This window comes from Heliangelus exortis, chromosome 18 (assembly GCF_036169615.1).
Source record: "Heliangelus exortis chromosome 18, bHelExo1.hap1, whole genome shotgun sequence".
Lineage (NCBI taxonomy): Eukaryota > Metazoa > Chordata > Aves > Apodiformes > Trochilidae > Heliangelus > Heliangelus exortis.
In genome coordinates, this window is record NC_092439.1 from 6,809,242 (window position 1) to 6,826,746 (window position 17,505).

Sequence of the window (17,505 nt, forward strand, 5' to 3'; positions counted from 1 at the left end):
GAGTTCATCTTTGAAGAAGATTAAGCTTTTAAATTCTTGTTCTTTTTATCAGTTTTAAATTGGACATAAAAATATTTCTCACAAAAGATGAGAATTAAAGTGCAGAACAAATGTTCACAGCAGTGAGATGTCTGATTTCTTAAGTTTGATGCCTATATCTACCAGAATTATAATGGCCAATATTTGGACCACGAAGGGTTTGATAAGCATTTTTCCAGATAAATTTTTAAAAGTAGCAAAGAAAATGTGGTGGTTGGTGATTAATCCAAGTCTTTTCTGATTCTTTCCCTATTTTATTTTCAGTTGGCTGGGAGGTATTCAACTTTCTTCTTAATAAATTCCTGACTCACCTGCTATAACAATGCTCCTGAAAGATGTTCCAGTGCCCCCTCTCCCCATCTAGCTAAAGCCCTCCTCTGGTGAGCAGCAGATGTCATCAGTCACCCCACCTGCTCCAACCATTGAATCCTTACTGCACAGAGGGATTTTTCACTCCATCCTCAACACTCCTGTGCCACTGAGGCTTTAAAGCCAATAAATCAATGAATTTCACTGCAAGAGGGACAGGGACTCTGATCTATCTGTCACAGTTATTGCTATTTTAGACATTATGAAGAGGAGAAGGAGCGTCTGCACCCTAATTTTGTCCTGCTGTTCAGTTTTCTAATCTCTTTGGGATGTTTGTAGTTGAAAGATGTTATGTATCTTTTTTTAGTGTAGTGGAACTGCTTTTGCAGACATACCCAGATTTCTCAGGTGGAAGGCTCCCTGAAGTTAAAACACGTTCAAACAAAACTCTTGTATTATTGTCCTCTTTAAAAATAGAAAGAAAAAAGAAAGATCACACTGAGTAAAGTATATTAAAGACAATTTAAAGTCATGTCTATTCAAAGAAATACGTACATTGAATTAAATATAAGGCTGACATTCTGATAGCAGGTTTTGAATTTCAGTAAGTAGAAAAAAAATTCTGAACCCCTACAGAAAATTTTACTGATGATAAATTCTACAGTGAATTTGTTATTTGAAGATCTATTTTTGCTTATAGCAACAAACAGTTCCTAAGACTGTTCTTTTATAACAACACAACTATTGGTTGGCATCTCTACACCATCTCTGTTTTTTTCTGTTTTCTTTAATTATCATAATGGCATAACTTGGTTATTTTTAATTTCCATTAATTACTTCCCTTTCAAATTAGGACAATATTAATATATTTCTTCAGAAATCCTCCCAAAATTACTAGGCCTGGTTTCCAATGAACAATGAGATATTGCTTTTGTATTTCACTCATCAATTTGGGGAAAACAAGTTTAATTCTAGTAGGCACCAACTAAGCCATCGCTCCTCGTGCTGATTCCAATCTCTTACACATCTCTTTCCAGGGGATTTGGATTTCTCAGTGTACTTCCAGCTGTGCACGTTACAACAGATGCTGTAAACTGCTGCAATGCCAGTGAGAGGTGGGCTGCAATTGGGAGTTCACTCTCCTTTGTTCCAGAGAATCAAAATCTAAAGTTACTAAATTTCTGGAACTTCAGTAAGGACAACACAGCAGGGTTGAGGTTTTTTTATCAAATTAATTGCAGAATTTTATGAAGAGGCTTCATTGCTCTTCAAGACAAGTTAAGATTAAAATACAATTTGGTCTGAACACAAACTCCCAGGGAAGGCACATTAATGCTTCATTAGCCCTGTCAGAGCTTACCATTGAGGTGAGAAAGGTAGTCAATATATGCCAGTACATATTCTGGAATGTCCCCGTATTTTTTCAGCCCCAGCTCAAAAATTTTAAAGGCCACAGATTTATCCTGCAAACATTACAAAAAAAAAAAAAAAAAAGTTATCAGCTTCAGTGAGCTACACACCCTCTTGACAGTAGTATCAAAAGAAGCATCTATGCTTACCTTACTACAGTAATACTCCATTAAAGCTGCTGTAACATAGACGTGATGGCGGGTCCGGGTATCCTCTCTTGCTTTCTTAAATATCATTCTTCCAGATTTTATGCCTTCTGCTCTCCTTGCAAATTTCATATATTGGATATAAACCTAAGGTGCATATTAATATTTATATAGTATCAGTGCTAACAAATAATACTAGGATATAGTAAAGCTTATGACTATAACTGAAATAATGTCTACTTACAAAACACATCTAATTAAGTCATAATAGGAAGATGATTGTGTTGTGCTTCTATGTTGTTTTGCCATGAATACTAAGGCAAAGCTTTTTGTAGGTTTTTTTCTTTTTAAAATGGAATGTACCCCAGACTGATTCCCTGAAATTACAACAGTTAAGACGTTGATTTTTCAAGGAAGGGGAGGTGAGCAGATGGATGTGATTCACATAAGCTGGTGCCTTCAGAGAACTAGAGGCTTATTGTAAAAATGGTACCTTTCCAATAAAGAAATCTAAGGCTAAAAAACTTATAGTCAATGCAGTCAGTAGACCTGAAAAGGCATTTTACTGTACATTATACAATCCAACATACAAATCAGCAATATTCTTCAATACTTATATGGTGGACTGCAAACCAGGTGTAGACAGTACAGTGTTCTTTGTGTAAAGAGAGCAATGGGCAAGTGCAAAGTGCTTTTAATCAGTTCAGGGGAAGCAAAGTGATATTTTAGTTGTGCCAGCAAAACATACACCAATTCTTATTCATCATGAAATCTTTGATATCTTATAACTTCATTGCTTGTTTTAAGAAACTCTCCACAAAAGACAGAGAAAAGTGCACGTGGTTTAGTGCATCTAAGTGGATTAAAGGCTATAATTATCAACCTTGCTGAAAATTTAATTGAATTCTGTCATCTCAGTACTCCACCTGCTCAATCATTCTTGTGATCCAATGAACTCCTGCAAGTACTTTCCCATTCTTTGAGTGTACTCAGGTGACTATCCATGCAAATGTGAAAAACTCAATACTAAGTATCACCTTACCAGAGTGGGATCAATGTCTTCAATAGCCAGGAGTCGGTTGTAGATGCTGTGTACTTTCTCATACTTCATTCGACTCTGGGTAAATAAATAGGAAATACAGACTGCTTGGTAATACTATTACAAATCACCCGTGAGAATGCAAAAACCACTCTGAAGTAAAAACTATTTTTTTTGTTTCATTTTTCACCCAGCTGAACACTATGTATGTCAGCCCTTTAATATAAGATGCTATTTTCTGTCTTGTGCAGACATTACCTCCCACATTCATGTCTCACTAGTGCTTACAGACATGCTTTTCAAAAGTCTCTGAAGTCTTTTTTTAACTTGGTAATACTGCAGCAGTGCTGCTGTTGTAGGTGTTTGGGATAAGAACACTCTCCTTTACCTCCATCTAAAAGTAATGTGCAGAGAGAGAGAGGAAAATCACCTTCTTCACACTCCAACCTCTGCATTTCTAATGATCCATCCTGTTCCTGCCAGAGGCAGCCCCTCAGGTTACATTGTGCAACCTTGAACAATTTGAATTGCCAGTACACTTGGGATACAAGAAGTTGCACTGCAAGCCAAGGAAGACTTTTTCTTTTAAGGGCAAAGGAGGTTTTTTGCTGTTGTCTTCAGGATCTTTGTGCAAAGACTATTCCATGTTATGGTAAGTGGATAAAATATATCCTGCAGAGGATTCCAAAGTCCTCATCTGATCAGTGAGAAACAGTCATTATTCCTGATGGTTCATGTCTGAACTCAACCACTGTCAGGGCACTACTCATGTGCAATATGGCAGTAAAGAGACTTCTGCAGTCTAGGTGCCTCCCCATCTTCTCTCACAGCCATGCAAACACAAACATGAAACACCCCAGATTTAGGCAGGAAAGGTGTTCTTTATCCCCACTTTAAAAGTGAGGAAGCTGATGGTCTGGTAAACATGAATCTATCAGCCTTTCAACTTCATCATAATTTGAAAAAGACAGTCAACATTTAAGTGGAAAGATAGATTTTCAAAATGTTGTTAACTCATACCATGGGCTTTTCCTCTGTTTTCTCAGCTCAGCCTCAGAAACAATGAATAAGAATCAGTAAGATAATTCTATAGAAGTCTGTGTACTCATTATATTTCAAATGAATGACACTGAAGGGAGATGTCTTTGGGTTTTAACATCAGTACATCACTATTTTTGCTCACCTCTTCATAATCTGCATATGCAAAATAAAGAAGCATATTCTTCTTTAATAAAGTGCTGATCGCTCTTTCATAAATATTAGCAGCCTCATCACTGAAAAGTTTAGCATTGTTCATGTCCTGTTACAAAATAAGTATGATAATATAATTGTTCAGCATCTGTGACAATGAAGGCCAATCTATGGAATATCTTCTGTGTGTGAAAAGTCCCAGTGAACTTCCATGCAGTTCTCCAGTAAAGAGATAATAATCTCCCCAATACTTAAGGAATCGCAAATTCAGGCCAAAAAAAACCCCAGACAACATAACCCAGTCCTAAAACTGACAAATACTGAAACAGTTTTTCATTGTTCTTATCTCAAATGCAATTATGGTTTTTTTCTTAAAATTAAAAAAATTCTGAATGTGACACAACTTATGGTACTAGATATTTTTCATTCCCCCCTCCTTGGTTCTTAAGTATTTGAGGAAAAATTAACAGTACCACGATGAAGCAATGAAATAAGAAAAAAAAAATTACAATTTGCTTACCCCTTTTTCTGCTAGCAGTTTACTAGATTGCTCGAGGTACTGTGCAGCTTCATACCAGATATCTGGGTGATGTCCCAGAACCAACAGGCATTGCTCATAGGCAAACATAACTAGCAGGAAAAATGTAAGAAATACTCTTTGTATATTATCAGCAAAATGGCACCATCAAATACCAACAGAAGCATGGAATACAAAAACCAGCAAATAAATCAGACATTATTAACACTATCTGGCTTTGAACACAAATTGACTATCTGGCTTTGAACTGCAGGTCTTTTAATATTACCAGGAGCCTCATGAATCATAACGAGCAGCTAAAAGCTGCCTCCTCCACAAAGCAGTAGAACTCATTCAAGAACACAAGCCATAAAATCAGGCTGTGATCCATTTCCTGCCCTCCAATGGAAGTTCAGTAGCACACAACTGTTCCCCAGTGGCCCACTGTCTCCCAAAATCCATGTATTCCTTTCAGCTCGGCTTGGGCAAAAGCTGAATAGTAGCTCATAACTCAAGAAACCTGATCAACTTCTGCTTCACCACGTTGCCTGAATGACCCCTGAATCACATCATTACTTACAGTCTTGGGCATTAATGGAGTTAAGGAATACAATTCTCCATGTCCTAGCACAATATCTAATTACCTCTTTTTGTTATGAGAGTTTGATCTTCTGTACGCAGGGGATTGCTCTTTTCCCACTGGATGTATTTCTTCCACATGTCTACCTGCTGAGCCTCTTGGGGGGTATTTTGTGGGGGGACAGAAGGAGCATTGCGGTCCAGACCTTTCATCACTGTCTCATATTCCTGAAACAGAAGCAGGGTTTTGAACGGCAGATTTAAACTTGTTCGATGCTTGTTTTAGGTTCTGCTTTATAACCTGAAACTTATGCTTTTATACATAGGCTGAGAGAGTTGGGGCTGTTCAGCCTGGAGAAGAGAAGGCTCCAGGGAGACCTCATAGCAGCCTTCCAACACTTCAGTGGGCTTGTAAGAAAGAGGGGACAAAATTAACAAAATTAACTCTAGCAAGATCTGCTGTGACTGGACAAGGGGTAATGGCTTTAAACTAAAAGAGGGTAAATTGAGGCTTGATAGAAATAAATTTTTTATAATGAGAGCAGTGAAACACCAGCATGGTTTGCCCCGAGAGGTGGTAGGTGCCCCATCCCTGGCAACATACAAGTTCAGGTTGGACAGGGCCTGAGCAATCTGGTCTAATAGAAGATGCCCCCGCTCATTAAAGGTCTCTAAAGGTCCCTTCCAACCCAAACCATTCTATGAATCTATAAAACTATTGTATTTTAACATACCAACCTTATAAGTCTAATAGGCTTTTATTAAAAAATAATAGCCAAGTTTAATGCCAGTAGTAGAATTAAATAGAACAAAGAAAAGTCAACAGAAGGTTGTACCTTTGCTACACGCCGTGCATTCATATAATCTCTACTCCTGTCTTCGATCATCTTCTTAGCTAAGTGAATATTGATGCCCTGGGGAAGGGTGAAAAAGGGAGTTGGGAATGTGCAACTTCATTTGGAAATACTGAATCTTATGTACTGAATACTCATTTTACACAGGGAAGAATTTGAAAGGGATGCAGAAGTGAGAAGGAAGGACAAAATTATTTTACAATACTGATCTCAAAAGATAATGCACTTCTCCCAATAAACGCATGGGCAAGACTTTACTTATCAGAGAATAAAGTCACTACTGAAAAACAACTGATGTAAAGCACCTCATATTTTTAATCACTTGCAGCTTTCAAAAATACAGTGAACTTGACATAAATCTGCTGGGAGAGAAAGTGAAGACTGTATTTGTGATTTACATTTTTCATTTTAAATCCTGACTGGTGCTCAATCAGAGTCCCAGCTTCCTGCCCAGCTGCTGGCTGCTGCTCACCAGGTGAAGACTGAGGCAGCACATGAGCAACTGCATTTTCTTGGACAAGGAGTAATAGAGATTGACCTCAAAGCTCAGCCCTCTCTGTTCCCAGAGGAATGGACAGCTTTTACAAGAGGTTTTATTCAATACACCCCCTGTCATACATGTACCTGTGTCAGATGAGAGACTTGAGACATGTCACTGCAGAGTGTCACCTGTCTAAGACCCCACACATGTGCAGACCCCTACCATGCTGCTGAGCAAGAGCAGCAGGGGATTTGGGGCAGCCAGGCCCCCAAGTACAACCCAAATCTCAACATCAGCAACACAGGCCAGGTCACAGGGTCCCAGGCCCAAACAAAATCTCAAAGAACAGCTCTTATGGCAGGGCAACTGCCCTTTTGTCTGCCTGTGTCAGGGTGAATTTTGCTGGTGTGGCCAGCCAGGACCTGGGAGAAAGATGAATGAATCTTTGAGTTCTATTTCAAACAGATACCTGAGCTAGGTACTGTCTCATCACAGAAGTGAGATACTGCATGGGCTGTCTGGGCCCATGTAGGTATTTTCCTACACAGTACTGTCTGGGCCACTCAGCATACAAAACCAGCAACGTCCCAGTTAACTGAGGACCCGGCTGAGGGTGCAGCAATGTTCTGCCAGCATGCACTCCCAGCCTTGTGAGGTGCAGCTGTGTGGCTTTGTCAGCCAAAGACTGTCACTTCTCTGTCTTTCTGGGGTGTTAACACTTCTGCCCATTTGTTTAATTAAAGATACTGGTGACTGACAGGCTGGTAGGGCTTCCCAGTGGCTACCAGCTGAACTAAAGGGAAGTCTGAGAGTATTTCAGTTGCAGCAGTCAGCCAGTAACCTTCAGAGCAGGACCTGCAGGTGACCTCTGTGTTACTGATGCGGGGAATCACTTCTCTCTCAAAGAGCTCTTCTGGTGAGGAGCATTCCCTTCCCTGTGCCAGGACACCTGTACACAGCAGCCCTTTCCTTGGGCTTAGCGTGTCCAGAATGGGATGTGCAGAAACCCTCATCCAAGCAGAGCACTGGCCTTTGGCTCCCAGCAGCTCTGAACAGCCCAAGGCACTGGCTTGTGTTACAGCTGTCAGTCAGAAGGTACAGAATGACTGTAGGACAAGCTTCAGCTACTGTTCTGACAGTTTCCCTGTGTATTAATGAAGTAGTAGGAACCAGAAGTGACAGCCTTTGACTGCTATGTGGGAGGAAAAGAGGAGGTTTACAAAAAAGTTGTACTGGGTATTTTCCTAAGCAGGAGAAGGGGTGTTGCTGGGTCCCTTTCCTGGTGGTCAGCAGGCTGTGGTAGCCCTCTGAATACCAACAGGATGATGAGGGTCTGCAGTACACTCTTGTGGCTAGGGTTGCCAGGAGGTACTCCCACTGACTAAGCACAGTGGCTTTACTAATGTCAGGTCACTAACCCTACAACTTGCATTAATTAGCTACAAGGAAAGATAGATGGTCCCTTTTTCCTGGCTCAGTGCACAGCTGACCTGCAGCATGCCAGCATCTGCAGCCTCAGGGGCAAGGGAGAGGACTGAATGAGCAGCCCTGCTTGATGGTGCTGAGCACCAGGGGAACTGCCCTCAGTTCTGCATTCTCACCTCTGCTGATGGGCAAGCCATTATCAAACTTGTTTACACACTATAAAGGCGTAGCTACAAATTAACCTGCAAGGTCAATAAGTTCAGGTTATGCTTGCTGAAGAGGGGGTGGTTGCACACTCACCTGAACTGATGCTTTGATGATGCTAATAGCTTTGAGTGAAGGGTGGTGAGGAACATTTTATATGTACTTGAGACAAACGTACATAAAACTGCTGGGAAGTCCCAACCATCATAGCTGACTGCCATTTCACCCTGTTCATCTCTGACCAAAAGGAGGGGAGTGCCTCCTTGGGGAAGAAAGACCTCATTGCCAGCTGATCTGCTCTAGCTTCTATCAGATATATTCTCCAACACTGATACCAGTGATTTCTAATCCACTAGCAATTCTACTGGGCCAACTGGGAAATGGGACATTTAAATTTATCCTAAAGAAATTCTTTAAAATAAAAAATAGTTATCATTCCAGTACCTGTACAGTTTTGCCACAGATTTTGGTACTCACTACATAGGCAAAACATATTTATGCAGCTGGTCATCTCTTTTACACAGAATTATTTAATGGATACAGTTTTGGCAGGATACTTAATTATATGGTCAAATGTAACAAATAAATTTAATGTTCTTGGTTACCTCTTCGTATTTGTTATAATCTCTCCAGAGCTGTTCTATGTTTATCATTGGATTCACACAACCACGCTGGTAAACCCTACGGACAGCTGTTATCCTCTGGTTTTCTGCATAAGATCCTACAGCTTCTCTAAACAGTGGGGAGAGAGATCAATGTCAGCTGTTACAGATCATAACTGGCATGAACATCAACATGACATTAACTAAGCTTAAAAAATTCTTTTAAGGTACTTACACGCCCTTCAAAAAATTGATGTAATCCACCCAGATCTATGTGAGAAAAAATATTACATATAATGAAACCAATGTTTAACTGTACTTCTTATAATGTAAAAAAAAAAAGTTTTTTTTGATAAAAAAACATACCTGGTATGACATGATTTCCATGCCAATCTTATCCAGAGCAAAATCATATGCCTGAGCCATTTTTTCTCTGAGGAAAAAAACAAACCACAAAGACCATAGAGCAAGTCTTTAGTATTTTTTTTAAAAATCTTTATTTAAGAGTGTTCTTTTATGAAGCAAATCTAAACAAACATGAGGTATGAAAAGTATCATTCAGCAGCTGAGAGTGAAAAAATTGGCATTCAGACAGCTTTAAATTCTGCATTTAGGGTTTTGTTTGTTTATTTTTAAAGAAAATCATTTAAATCCATTGGTGACAAACACTCTAGCCCCCTCCATAAGTAAGCAGATATCCATATGTATCATGTGCACTGAAGTTGAGAAGAAAGAAAACAACTGCTCTCTGTATCTTCTTAGTGGACAGATGTACCCATGACTTTTTTTTTTTTCCCCTAGAACTTCCCAAGCCTTTTTGTAACTCTCCAGCAACATCAAAAGGCTGGGGCAATTAGGAGTAGCTCCTCTGTGTGCAAACTGGACAAAATCTTTCATGTGATTTCTTATCCACCCAAGTTCTAAGTATTTTTACCCAAATTTAAAACCCCAGGCAGGTTCGTCACCCAACTTCCTTCCCACCCCCTAGTAAAAAAATCAAGAGCTTCACCATAAAACTGGAATAATTCAGAGGAACTCTGTTAACTTACTTGTAGCTAGGTAGCTTCCCCTTGGTTTCTCGTACATAGGAGAGGTAGCATTTCCATAAATCAATGTGCAAAACCTTCATAAGGCATCTCTGAAATAACTGTTCAATACATCAAGAAGATGTGGTCACGATTCCAGATACAGAAATTATGTTTCTGCTTTTAAAGCTATGCAGTATGAATTAAAATAAACTTTGTAATTATGACTGAGATTTTTTAAAAAAGAATAATTTAAACTACTTTTCCTTTGTGATCGAAGCATCTCCAATGCTAAACATTGGAGATAAAGAGTTAGGCAGACAAATTCCTCTGCACTCTTTACTGATTACAGCTTGGTAGCAATGTCAAATTGACTTTAGTGATAATTTTTATCTGTGTTTTGAATAGCATATTTTAATGACAACTATAGTTCTTCTCAATCTGCTTTACCCTAATCACAATATAGTTGTTATGATTATATTTTATGTATATTGATAGGACTCACCTTTTCCACTTTGTCATAATTTTTTGCTTTAATCTATAGGGAAGCAGAAAAAAAACAAATCACTTAAGAAACTATTTTAGAATAGTAGGAATATATTCTTCATACAGTCCTATAGCATTCCAGCTTGTACTTTGGCTGCCTAAACTAATTACATTGTAACCACATAGTGTTGCAAAACATAATTAAACATACAAATATAATTTACTTTGCTTAGCTCAAAATTAGCGTTGAGGTTTTTCTATTTTTCACAAGGGCCAAAATTTAGGTATCAGTATGCAAAGTTGCCTTTCTATAGCCTAGTCTGGACACTTCAGCTCTTTAAGGTACCCTGTTCCCTTAGCTCATATATTGACTTAGGCATCAAAGCCTCCAAATCAGGATTTAGTAAATTCAAAATAGAGTATCATATGTACAAATAAATATATTAGATTCAAATATTTATTTCTCAAAGCACACTGTGCCATAACCTGATACTGAGTAAAGGGAGTGATAAACCATAGAGAACAGGCACCCCACAGGGGCAGAGGGGGAAATCTAGTCTTGAAGTAAGAGGTTGCCTTCCATTCAGGACATGGAAACCATGAGACAGATGTTGATGGCAGACTGCTCCCCTTCATTTATTTATTAGCTCCAGTTAACATTAACATAATAGGCAACCTGTAGAGGCACACCTTGAAGAAACAATGAAAATCTACAGTGACTCTAGAAGATGCTTATCTGGACTGAAATAAAGAGTCTTTAATGAAATTAGGATTTGTTTTGCTGTATTGGATATTTTTTAAGTATCAAACATCCCTTTTAAATCTCATTTATATTCATTTATTTAGGGGACTCACAACCCTTTCTGTGTGTTTGTGTGTATGTGAAAAACAAGAGCAGCTCTGAAAGCCTTTCCTTTTCCCCAGGAAACACAGCAGTAGGCAAACAGTAGGCAAACGCTTTTGTACCAGATATTAATTCAATAATTCAAACAAGTCTTGCAAAAAACTTTAATGGCACACATGATAGACCAGACCCCTGTGTCCACACCACTTTCAAACTGGAGCAATAGCCCAGCCAGGTCCAAATGATTACACAAAAATCAAAGACTGCAGTTATTACACATTGCACACACAGTTTTCACAGCATCTTTCTGTTCAAACTATTCAGTGAAAAGATAGCTGGCCAGAGAAATAACTGTTTACAGAAATACCACTGCTCTGGGATAACACAGCTAAAACAAAACAGGAGGTGGAACGTCTGTGATACAGACACCACCTCTAACCTCTGCTCTAAGATACACACACCCAACACACCCCAAGCTACAGGTAAATATCCTACTACTACCATCTCACAGCTTTTTGTGAGATGAGCACAATCTTTCAACCTTTAAAAAGAACTTATAATAACTGTAGGGCTATTTAGACAGAAGTCTTTTGTGGACACAAATTAAGGAGTCTTGTATTTTAAATTTCTCCTCTACCATGTAGTCCAAAAAAAAGACATCTCCCATTTTACTTCATACTTTTTGACAGCAAGAGCAACTTCCTGGATTTCTCAACACAGAATATGATGAAAAGGGTTCTTAATCACAAACAAGCAAGAGCTCTCAGCCTATGCCTGCCACCCCCCTGCAGACTCCTTTTATCTTCAGTGGAAAAGACAAAATGAATCTTGGTTTACATGTCTAGCACAAAACACAGCTTCCTACACTTTTTTTCTCATTGAACTTTTTCAAGTAAAATCTTCAATTATAAAAACAGAAACTTATTAAAATAAATAAATAAATAGAAAGAGTGAATCCCAAGGAGAGAGTATAAATACTTTTTCTGGTGAAAATTCAGTAAAATTAATTCATGGTTTTGCCCCTGACAGAAGGCACAACCTTGTAGTTAATTCAAGAACAGGACCAAAAAACACTTTTAAAAACTCTGAACGACAGGGTATAAGCAAGCAGGGAAAATATTAATGTGCCTTCCAGGATCAGCCATGTAAAAATATTTTGCACATCCACCTTGAGTTACTGTACCAACAACAATTCTCAGATGTAGCAGGCAGGGCTGTGAATGCTCTCTGCCTGCTTAACACATCTCCCTGTCCCTTGTCACACAAAGGCCCAATGACAAACGTTGCTCAGTGTCTGTGATCCAGACTGACCTCAGTAATTGTGTGCAGCACCAAGGGAGCACACAGTAATCCCACTTCATGGTTCACTAGAACAGTTTTATTACCATGTTGTACCCCTGGCACCCAGCACCAGCAAAAAGACAGAGCACAAGGAGTACTGAGCAGTGAGACTACATGTATTTTCAATAACCAAAGACCTTGAAAAGTAAACTATTTTGCTAATAAAAAGAAAGCTATATTCTTTATTTGCATGTCTTATGACTCAAAGAGCAAAATGCCTTCTACAAGGTCTATGAAAAGTATCTGTTCATATCTGGACCTAAGTCCAGTTCATTGAACACATGCAAGTGGTTTGATACTGATACCTGAAAATTCTGAAAATTCAGAAATCTTGGTACCAATGAAGTTAAGAAGTTGGAGATTGGCAGGATTTGTTAGAAATAACGGAAAAGAAAAAGCAGTATTGGCCAATTCTTACTGGGTGTCTCACTGAGAATTTTTGCCAAGCCCCCTGAGCCAGAGGTGTTTCTTGGCTCCCCATTCCCAAGCAGGAAGCTCTGGCACAGGGATGGGGAAAGCCCATCACCAGAGAGGGCACAGATCCCAGGTCCCTCTCCAGGTCTTGTTTTTCCTATTACAGACACAGGGACAAGCAGAGATGAGGCATGGACAGGCATTTAAGGATTGACATTAATACTATGTCTTTGTCCTTAAAGAGAAATATAACAAAGTGAACTCCTGATCTTTACAACAGATTATCCTTCAATTTCTAACACTGCCTATAATCCTGTTCCAATTGCTTTAATCAACGAGGTAAATTCCCCCATGGGGGTGTCTCCACCACCTACAGAATGAGCTTAGGTGTATTGTCATTAGAAGGTAAAACTGCTGTATATGAAGATCTGCCCTGCATCCTTCAGAGTATACAAAAGCCACCTAGTCTGACCAGTCTTGGACATTCCTGTAGTAAACCACATCTGACCTTGTTTTTTTTTGCCTGCAGCAACAGGAAATTCCACCTGTTTTGCAGACAGAGTAACTTTTATTTTGGTGCTTCAATGGGAAATCTAAGTCACTACTATATTGGATTTGTCAAAGAATAATTTATAATAACAGGGTCAAACTTCTTCCCAGAATAGAACATGCTTCCCAATAACAAGCTTCAAAAACATTCAAGGACAAAGTTTAATCCATAAATTACATTGCAGTTCACCCTTTTTAACAGACTTGTTAAAATACTTATGTATCATTTATGATAATGCAAAAAATATGGTTTTACTCATCTAAAGATATAAGACGACTTGCAGCTGTCTGGAAACTTACAACACAAACCTAGAAAGTTTGCTTATTTTATTTTAACCTTTCAGTGTTTTTCTGATTTGACCAAGCTCCTAAGGAAGCAAGGTCAGTACATGGCTTTTCCTGCTTCTGGGCCTCATCTATTTCTGTATCTCAACTACCTCTCCTTTTTCAGTGGTTATCTTTCAAGGAAAAAAAATATTTCCTCAAGCATAAAAAAAATGTTCCCTTATCCATTGCCTTCAGCTCTCTCTTGGGTGAGGTAAACCCTCTTCCTTTCCCACTGCCCTTGTGCTGATCTCCAACAATGTTTGGAACTTCTTTTGGAAGAGGGACTTGAAGAGAAACTCTGTGCACCACTGGCAGACAGCATCAGGTAATGAGAGATCACAGTGCTGAGAAACACCACAGCAGTGCCAGCATTAACTTTCCTAGGATTTAATTCACAGTGGCTGGTATTTTTAGAATGACTATTTCCCAAAATCTAATTTCATTACAAATATTATAGTGTATGCAACACCTTTAATGTGGTTTAAAAACACAAACAAAAACAAAACAAAAATAAACACACACACACACAAAAGCAAACACAAAAAAAGTAACAACACATACAGAACATATGTTTCAGAGTACAGAAGTACAACCAGAGCATACATGTCTATCTTTGAAGTACTGATTTTGTTTATTAACTGAAGACAGCTCACTGTTAAAGGCCTCAATTCATTCACACAGCTAGATTACTAGGTCTTAGGTAAGTAAAAAGTTAACATTTTAAAAATAAAATCAGGCTACACAAAGTTTATCATCACTGAATCCACTTGGGTTGACCACACAAATGCCAACTGTCAAGCCCAATGGGATGTCATTTGGGGTCTCTACTAGTACAGGTATATATAGGTGTGTGTATAAATATATGTAGCTGTAGGTGCAATAAAACACATTTACATTTCTCTACTTGTTCCCAAGATATAAGTTAGGATTGGCTGGAGAAATGTTCCCACTTTATTTGCAGAATAAATACTACTTGGACAATAGCAGTCCAAACTTGTCAGACTGCCCCCAAAAAATGTACTTTGAAAAGGAAGAAGAAAGTCCAACATGCTAATTCTTTCTTTAGCACATTCAGTCCTTTGCTATTTGCTGAGGTTTCCAGTCAGTGACTAATAGCAGGACAACTTAACAGGACAAACTCATTTCCCTACAGGTCAAATAACATCAATGACTTTTGCAAACAGCAAACCAAGCTCTGTTCAAGTACATGAAAAGCAGGTGAATTGCAGGACGAGCAGTAGTGGTCATTAACCCAAGGAGACTGGATTATAACTGCCTAGATAACTAGATGTATGCATGTACACTGAAAAAAAGTATGTATTTCATTTATGCAAGACATACCAAGTTTTAACAGATTAAATTCTTTGTTTAAGAACACTTGCATGTAATTGCAGATGTAATTTCTGTAATATATCATTTTACTACAATTTGAACCAGATAAGGATCGAATGATTTGCTATTTCTGCAGTTTTCAGTCAGAGTTTTAATGTTCCTTGTGAAAAGATAGCTTTTATCTTGCTATTATTAGTAAAGACAGCCTGGTATAGATATTACAGTACACTGAGTATGGGAAAACTAATTTTCTCAAAATATAAGAGGATGACATTCAAAGTATTTTCATTCAGTATGGCATAATTTTTCACATTCACAGTTACGTGTCTCAATTTCAAAGTCTGCCATACAATGAGATTTGAAAAATTCTTCAAAATTATTCTAAACGAAATGCCTCCAACTACAACTACATGTATTATTTCTAGAGCTTCCCCAACCATGGCATCTCATAAAAATTTTAAAATGGTGTTTTTTCCACCAGATATATCATCACTAGAAAAATAATATCCTTACAGGGTAAAGTTACTGTTGCCTCATAGAAGCTGCCAAGTGAAAGGCACCATTTTGCAGTCTGTTTCCTAATCACAACCATCTTTTAGGTTTCACAATTGTTTCCTGATTAAATAGTGGCCTACTATATAAACTATCTTGTATTTACATTTATATTTAGATATTTGTAGATGTACTTCAAATTTCCTTGCAGTATTCAAGCATTAATCAACTTTTCAGTAACTAATTGTTTAAGCTAAAGAACAGGAACTGTAACTTTGCATATCCTACATATATAAATATGACAACAGGCTCTTACTGGTCAGCTAATGACTAACTGTAAAAATAAAAAATAAAAATAAAAGTGTGTGACTGAAGTCTTGAAAAGACTATTTCCAAGACTGTGAGCACAGAACTAGATTTATCTGGAAGTTTGGGAAAGAGAGGAACCCATCTGCTCCTGCCTGGGTGTGGTGAGGGAGCAGCTCTCAGCAGAAGTCCTTGCAGAAAAGAGAGGAAACAAAGAAATTGTGAAATGATACTTGTAAGACAGAGCAACATTACATTTCCTCTACAAGTGCTTTAAGACAGCAATTTCCAACAGTGTTTGATATTAGGTATATAATTAATACTTACTTTCCCCCACAAATTGGTTTTCCTTATTCTACACAGTTCTCAGGTGCCAATTTAAAAATCAATAAACCACAAGACTTCTTCAATAAGCACCTTCTGTTTGCAGTCATATCATGTTCAGTAGATAACCAAAAAGCACAAAGACCAGCCTACACTATCCCTAGATTACTTTAAAAAAAAAAAAATTAATAGAAATTTTGCTCCCATATTATCTTTTGTTCACTTTTTGCAAGAAAACAAGAACTTGTCTCAGGCATTAAGGTCTTGCCACATACAAGTGTGTTTTCTGTAACAGCATCTAGATTTATGCTTGTGATTGTGAAATCCAAGCTACCTACTCCTCTCATTTTTCCAAATAATGGGAGATAATCCAGTGTTCTTTGCTTCTTTGGTATTTATGGCTTTCTGTTGTACAAGACATCTTTATCTGTGGTACTCATTCTTCAACACTTTCTCCAAATCAGGAAAGTCATTACCTTTTGCATTTGGGCAGTTTGCCCATTATAAAATCTAATGTACTATTAACTGGATGCAGTAATTTACAAATGCTAACTATCCTCCTATTTGCCACTTTCTAGCCAGAATCAACTTCATACCTAGATTCTCAATTTGTCTGCAGATCTCATTTTAATAAAAAGTCAATTTTCAAAATACCCTGTGGCTTCTAATTTCCTCTTCAATTTCACACTCACTTTAAACCACAGCAGAAACCATCACCTCACATTCACACAAACTACCTTGCTTCATTCCAGACTTAAAGAGTTTTTATTCTTCCTACACACTGCAATTCTCAGTGTATTTTGTATATTACAGAAGCAGTGAAGTTTTAAAAGTGTTGAGATCATTAAGAGATCTACTGATATCCTTTGCAGTCATTATGAAGTATATAATTTCACAAACCAGTGCTTTTTTTGCCTAGCATTAATTTCATATTGGTTCAAGTATCTGAGAAACAAATTCATAGGACTAAAAGTCATATATAGCATCTTTAAACATGACAAAATGGAATGAGATCAGCTAAAGACTTGCTCTCTTATTTATTTGCCAGATCACTGAAGTAAAGAAGCTAAACTATAAGGGAAGCATAAAAGAAAGGTACTTGGCCTATCGCACTGGGCAAGAGATCAGCAATTTGTAATCTCAGATAAATTACACCAGTTGTCTACCTCAACTGCACATCATAAGCAGTCAGGTTTATTTAGGTTCCAGTATTTTACTCATGGCTGCCAGACTGAGGAGCACAGACACACTGCAGTCTGCAACCACCAC

The 17,505-nt window shown here is 38.1% G+C and overlaps 1 protein-coding gene across 3 annotated transcripts in view; it reads right to left on the reverse strand.

The window, feature by feature from the left end:
• Positions 1-17,505, reverse strand: part of CSTF3 (cleavage stimulation factor subunit 3) — a 41,629-nt gene that overhangs the window by 4,511 nt on the left and 19,613 nt on the right. For 2 of the 3 annotated variants that reach the window (XM_071762112.1, XM_071762111.1), the window contains exons 4-16: positions 10,327-10,359; positions 9,846-9,943; positions 9,163-9,229; positions 9,032-9,066; positions 8,800-8,926; positions 6,067-6,144; positions 5,296-5,458; positions 4,655-4,764; positions 4,127-4,243; positions 2,947-3,021; positions 1,908-2,051; positions 1,709-1,811; positions 744-813 (exon numbers count right to left, since the gene is read on the reverse strand). In XM_071762112.1, the coding sequence (XP_071618213.1) occupies positions 744-813; positions 1,709-1,811; positions 1,908-2,051; positions 2,947-3,021; positions 4,127-4,243; positions 4,655-4,764; positions 5,296-5,458; positions 6,067-6,144; positions 8,800-8,926; positions 9,032-9,066; positions 9,163-9,229; positions 9,846-9,943; positions 10,327-10,359 (1,220 nt within the window). The remainder of the gene's footprint in view (positions 1-743; positions 814-1,708; positions 1,812-1,907; positions 2,052-2,946; positions 3,022-4,126; positions 4,244-4,654; positions 4,765-5,295; positions 5,459-6,066; positions 6,145-8,799; positions 8,927-9,031; positions 9,067-9,162; positions 9,230-9,845; positions 9,944-10,326; positions 10,360-17,505) is intronic. The other variant, XM_071762113.1, reaches the window with a different exon arrangement.